The sequence below is a fragment of the Olea europaea genome, chromosome 16 (genome assembly GCF_002742605.1).
Source record: "Olea europaea var. sylvestris chromosome 16, O_europaea_v1, whole genome shotgun sequence".
Taxonomy (NCBI): domain Eukaryota; kingdom Viridiplantae; phylum Streptophyta; class Magnoliopsida; order Lamiales; family Oleaceae; genus Olea; species Olea europaea.
This window is the reverse complement of record NC_036252.1, coordinates 17,704,665-17,711,397: the sequence shown is the minus strand read 5'-3', so window position 1 is coordinate 17,711,397 and position 6,733 is coordinate 17,704,665. Positions and strand designations below refer to the sequence as shown.

The following is a 6,733-nucleotide window of genomic DNA, read 5'->3' as shown; positions in this document are numbered from 1 at the left end:
ACACGTCTTCCACACCTCACCCTCCACTCCCATTCCACCGCCGGTCAAAAATCCTAAATTGCTTTGTTTGAATAGTGAATTACAGCAATTGATTCACTACCTAGAGTCATTACATTTTGAATTGTATTCTAGTTGGAGTAATTTGTTGGTTGTAGATGTGGAGGAACACCAATTGAAATGGGATCGAAGGGTTTTGCGTTTTCTCCGTTTTTTTGAATGAACTGTCATGTCCAGGCAAAATTGGGGAAGACCAGTATGCTCATTAGATGCGCCATGAGGAGTAGGTACTTGAGGTGGTGGTCCGCGATCATGGGTCCCACCACTGGGGCCGGAAAATTCGCCTGAAACAGCAAAATGGATGTGTTCGAAGCTGCAGCCTGTTTGGTTTGATTGCGTGAATTAAATGACATTTGAGGACCATGGATAGGGACGTCTTGGTGTATATATTCGACTGGAATGTTGGGAATGGCATGAGTCTTGTCGAAACAGGTGGTGCCGCCCCGTATTTGCATTTGCGAGTTCGATATTTTGGCTTGCAATTTCTACCAAATCTATTGGCATGGTAACTGGATGTTGAGTGGTATGTGTAGAAGGGAGTGAGGGCTATCCGACGGTATGGAGGTCCAATGGTTTCAGCGGTGGTTGGCCTAAGTTTTTTGGCTTCAAAGTGGTGGTCGATTTAAGGTGGTTTAGTGACATTTTTTTTTTAATTTTGGACTGATTTGCACATATGGAAAGTTTGGGCTTATAGTTGTAATTTTTTCCTTTCCTTTTCTTTTTTGTTTTGTTTAAATAGAAGGGTATTTTGTTTATTTTACATCAAAAAATGGTAAAAATGACGTTTAGCACAAAGAAATATGGAAATAAGGGCAAAAATGTCAAAAAATGAAAGGCGTGGACGTTTTCCTCAATAAGCTTGAAAAATAGAGACGTTTTGTGCCAATTACCCCTCTTTAAAAATAGAGTATCTTGAAGATACTCTCAAGTCATTTTCTTGCCATTTGATATTATTTGTCCACCTCTTCATCACGTTTTATCTCTCTATTTTAAAATATTATTTTTTTCTTCCAGTTGTATGCTATCAAACATTCAGATCAAACTTAAAAAAAATAAATAAATAAATAAATAAAGGAAAAATATTGTAGAAAATTTTTCGAACCCTTTTCGTGCTCTTGTTGTGTCAAGATAATGCGCTAGAATATGCCAAAAAATACCCCTTTTAGACCACAAAAAGCCAGCTAACGTGCCAGATAAAACATTGAGTAAATAAAATGTAATATACCAACAAACAAATTTATATATCAAGATAAATATTATAAATATCATTCCAATTATATGTGGGGTTCACTATCATGTAAACTAGTGCGAAACTAGTATCACACGTGGATGTGAGGTTTATTGTCACATAAAGATGTGCTAAAAGTCTACTAGTGCTATATAACAATATTTTTAATTGTCAATTACAGAGGTAGTATCTCCAACACTCTTGGAAGACAGTTGTAGCCTTCCCAATGGAAAACTGTAAGGTTGGTTGTACCAACATTCACCAAAATAAATCCGGGGAACTACTTTTGACCAAATTGCAATTTTTTATTTTTTATTTTTTTTAACTACAAAGTAAAAGAATAGGTAACAAAAGAAAAAAATCAACTTATTGGTACCCAAAGAATACACTCCTTAACTTTTTAATATTGTTCTGTATAATTAGAACCACATTTATCCCAAGTATCGTAGTCTAGATCATGGAGACTTACTAAAAGAATGTGTAATTAGAAGTTGTGCATGAATCACTCAACCCTTCAATTATAAGGCAAATGCATTAATTATCATTTATGCAACTCAATCAAGAGGAGGCTCAAGATATGAAAGATGGCACAATTTAAGGTACAAAATAAGCAGCTATTTGTGCCCTAATAGTTGGAGTTGTACATAACATTTTTACTTCTCCTAATCAGAAAAGCACCTTCAATGGGTGTAAGCACTATATGTTCCATTTGACATTTTTTTCATAACCAAAAAGTTACCATTTGAGGCTCAAAGTCAAAAAACAAATATTTTCAAACCATGTCTTTTCTATATTTCTTGTATAAGAATTTTTCTTGGAAACAAATTAAATTTTAAGTAGTTGAATTTTTATTTTTCAACTTTCAAAAGTCAAGAAAGAAGCTTAAACACCTCCTCTTAAAGGAACCAAAAGCATTCACCAATAATACAATTCTGTGGAAGTTGCTGCTATCATCTGTTGAAATTAATACAAAAACCCTCCTAGAATAAAGTTAGGATGCAGAAGAGAGAGCACAGGATATGAATTTCAAGGTTTTTCAACGCAACATGAATAGGAAAACATAACCGATAAAATGGATTAAATGAGAATACCAAGTCCTTCCTTTTTGGGAGGTGCAACTGCCTTATTTCCAGGGAAAGCATTGCGTGAGATATCGACTAGGGCCTTGAAGCTATATGGTTCGTGCATTGAAAGCTCCGAAAGAACTTTCCTGTTGAGTTGGATGTTCTCCTTCATCAGTCCATGCATAAAATTACCATAGTTCACCTGTATGCCAAAGGAGAAAACAAGTCAGAGACTTGTGGCCTACATTAAAAAATAAAATAAAATAAAATGGTGAAGTTAGATTACTGGGAAATTATCAATTTTATTTTATACATTGAGGCCTATAGTAATCAAATGCTACAGTTAACTCTAAATCTCAAACAAGAATTTAGAAACTGATACTATCTAGCAGATTGTCCAACTTTTAGGCTCTAGCTGTAATTCTAGAAAGAAAGGAGCTGTGATGAAAAAAAAAAAAAAAAAAAAAAAAAAAATTATAGAACCAGAAAATCCTGACATTTTATAGAATGTGTAATGGTCAATGACATGAAACTTGGATGACATAGTAGAAAACTAGCTATTCATTCAACTTTGGAGCTTTGCTTGTGAGCTAAAGTAACCTGATGCCTGTCTAGACCCCCTGCCATTAACCCCGGTTACCATCTGGAAATAATTGAATTTCCATCCTTTTTTAAAGAAAATATGACCCAAAAAAAGCAATGCCAACCAATTTGACACAAGGGTTGTTTCAAGATGTGCCTCATAGTTTGTAAGGGAAGCAAAGCTTGGGATGGCAGCCTGGGTTGCTATAATTAACTGAAATATATGGAGGTATAGAAACAAAAGTAAACTATACTACTGAACCGTGATGAACAGTGAACACAAATTACTACCACGTTCTCTCTCCAAGTCCCCATCTCCTATGCAGCCACTTCCGATCCGATTTTTCACATGGACGGGTGATATGAAAAGCATCTTAGATAAATTCCAGCAGCCACCAATAATTTTTTACCAGTTCAAAAAGGAAAAAGTGCAAGAATAATGTTTTTTTATTCTTCTTTTGGTCAATGCATTAATCAATTGCACAGAAGGGGCAAAGGCTTCTTGCATACAAATTACCATTAATCTATTATAAATGTCCTCGTGCATTCATTGTGATCATTCAGCTAATCCTAGACTAAAATAGCATTTCACAGCATTACCAGAAGGAAGTCATACAACCCAACTGTTGCTGCACCGAAGGTGCAGTCAGCCCATTACAAAGATATGGGTTTTTCCTGAATTGAAGTAATGAGATCACAGATTTGAATGTAAGGCCCCCATTGACTACAAGTTCCTCTTCACTCTCTTATAAAGAGAAGGTTTCTACGATTCCACTACCACATACTATGTTCAGTTCAGAAGGCAAAGTCCATTAGCTGAAGATCTATCGACTAACAGGAATTGGTGCTTATCATCAGATATAATCTATATGGAATTTGCTTCAATAATTAGATTTTATCATTTCACAGAAAACAAATATGAGTTTATATGCCCCTACAACCCTTCCGTCTCTAGCATCCAGCCCTTTATTGGTTCCTTTTTATCTCACTGTTAAGTAGAACATCCATTTCACTTTCATTTTGTGAATAATATACACACATCTACTGCACAAACTGCCATCAAGAATTTACTTTATTTTTTTAATAAATTCCATCCATGTAGAATTAGGAGTTTTTCAGCTCCAACCAACTGTAAATTTTGGCTTGGCACCATTCCTTATTTGTAGATTAATATTCAAGAGAAGTACATGGATAGGGGCATAGGGCCTTACCTCAGGGTTTACATAGTAGATACAACGAAAAAATAAACTAGGGAATACTACTACCCTTACATTGAAAGCATATAAGCCTAGGTTTTCCTTCAAACACTAAACTAGGGGATACTACTGCCATTACACAGTGAAGACATTTTCCAAGATAACCTATGAAAGGCACCGACCAGTAATCACCAAGCACTTATTCACTTAATAAAATAATATTAAGCACTCCAAAACATGCAAAAGTCGCTACACGTAATTGCAGACTTAAATTATTACATATAACATATAACATCTATACTTACAAAATATGATAACACACTCAAATCAGGGAGTGCTTGCAAACTGTTGGATACAGAACTCACCGAATGTTTATGGACTTCAAAAAATGGCAGATTTTTCTACTTCTTAGTGAGCCATAAACCAGTCCATTGTTATCATTATTCCATTGATCCTACCTTCCATATTATTGCTTAATATTAGGTTGCTGGATTTAGTAAGATGACCTTCATAGGAAAACCAAGCTTCCGCAGTATTTGCTCCTCTATACATTTATGTAATGAAGCATCCCCATCTTTCGTTTAGTTGAATAATGTCCTCCAATGGATAGATAACTCTCTATGCTGCACTGATATGGACATGACGACATACAATTTTTTCAGAAAATACTGACATGATAGGTTGATAAATATTTTTAAAATTCTTCATTTATATAGTACATATTTAGTTGTATAATTGTTAATAATTTTTCTTGATGAAATCTTTTAAATGTGAGTACATATTATTTCCTAATAATATATTTGAGTTAAGAGTATATAATATTTCTAATATAGAAAGAAAAATAATAAGGTAGAGCGTTCAAGGAGTGTCGGTATCCAACTCGTGTCCAACACAATGTTGGCTAGGCTTAGAGAATCCCAGGGCCTTTTCTATTTTTTTTCTGCACAATGTTAGCTAGGCTTAGACAATCTGTATCTACCTGTAATGGTTTACTTTGTCTCCGCTTATGCAAAACCAACCCTCAGTGCAATGCCTTCAGTTCAGCTACAAAGCTAGTGCATTCATCACAAAATTCATGATAAACATACACCATTTTGGCCTCTTCATTTTGCACAATTCCCCCTTCTGCAACTTTTCCCGTAGATGCTTTACGATATCCATTAGTAATCTTTTTGTATTCACCCAGAACAACTTTGACCACTTGATAATTTTTGTTGAAGGCTATTGGCTATACAGCAATCCGACAGCAAAGTGGGCAGCATATTCTAGTATATCCTTTCCAGTTTCTTTTGGTAATCAGTTGGCCTGAACCAGAACCTTACAAGCCGTTCCATACTCCAAATATCCTAAAAGCATTCACGGGGATGTTTCTATGTTTTCAATTATTACGTTAACCACAATGCATAAAATGGGATTAAAACTCTTAACATGTCCCTTCCCTACAAATTGCCTGGAGGACCCTCAAACATTGAAAGAGTTTCTTGATGCCATCAAGCAATTACATATCCTTTCAATTAAAAATTATTAGTTTATTGTACCTATATCTATATAATAATATATGTTCATTTAGTTTTTGAATAGAAACACGCACAAACATTAGAGGCCAGCCTCTTGGCCAACATAGAGCAGACAGAGACACATTGAAATTGTATCTTGTAAATGCAGGAAATTACTGCTACAATGCAACCCTAAAACAACTTAACGCAACACTCAACCAAATATAGAGATGGCATTAAAAGAATTTCCTTTGAAATTCACCGAACCCATATCAATTCTGGACCATTTACACCTCTAAAGGAACGAAAAAAATAAAATCCAGACAGATTCCTAATTCTTAAAATATAGCAGGAAAACAATTTACATAGACGATTAAATTGTATAGAACATGAGAACAGCAAAAAATATGAGAAAAAACGTACTCCATGCTGTCTGGTGCCAGCGTTGATCCGCTGGATCCAAAGACCACGCATGTCGCGCTTCTTGTTCCGGCGATCTCTGTAAGAGTACTGAAGAGCCTTTTCCACTCTCTCTCTTGCTATTCTTATGCAATTCTTCGCTCTTCCCCTGAATCCCTTTGCTAGCTTAAACACCTCCTTCTTGTTCATCTTCAATGCTCCTTTTACTTTCTCTCAAATTAGTCTTTTTCCTTTGTGGTTTTGCTTCTGGAACGAGTGTTCCAGGGTTTAGCTCTCTAATGTCCAACTCCCCCAATGATAGGAAATACACAGATATGACTCTAGTAAATTTTAACAGCGTTTGACCTATTAAGTAAATTAAAAAAAAAAAAAGGTTAAAAAATAACTTTAGACACAAAAAGACGATTTTACCCTTTACAAACTGTTTTGAAAGCCGACAGTGAGATCCAAAGAAAATCGACGCCCAAATTGCCACATTTTCCTATCAAACACCGGCCAACCAATGCGCGAGTTGGATCAATGACTACTATCTGTAACCGGACGAAACCATTTCGGTTAGTTTTCTCGTACAAAATTGTAATTTTTATTGTTATATAATCAATTGAATTTTTTTTTATATTTATTCAGTTTTATACTAGCATGAGTAGTTCGATTGTGTGATGTTTGGGTGGAAAATGTCAATTTTTTGAA

The 6,733-nt window shown here is 35.2% G+C and overlaps 1 protein-coding gene across 1 annotated transcript; it reads right to left on the bottom strand.

Annotated features, from left to right (window-relative positions):
* Positions 1-2,162: 2,162 nt before the first annotated feature.
* Positions 2,163-6,352, bottom strand: LOC111412344 (50S ribosomal protein L20-like). The gene is made up of 2 exons (XM_023043229.1): positions 6,047-6,352; positions 2,163-2,551 (listed from the first exon to the last, which is right to left on the bottom strand). Exons 1-2 carry the CDS (start codon positions 6,230-6,232, stop codon positions 2,363-2,365), a joined length of 375 nt encoding a protein of 124 aa, XP_022898997.1. The 5' UTR covers positions 6,233-6,352; the 3' UTR covers positions 2,163-2,362.
* Between the last annotated feature and the right edge of the window lie 381 nt (positions 6,353-6,733).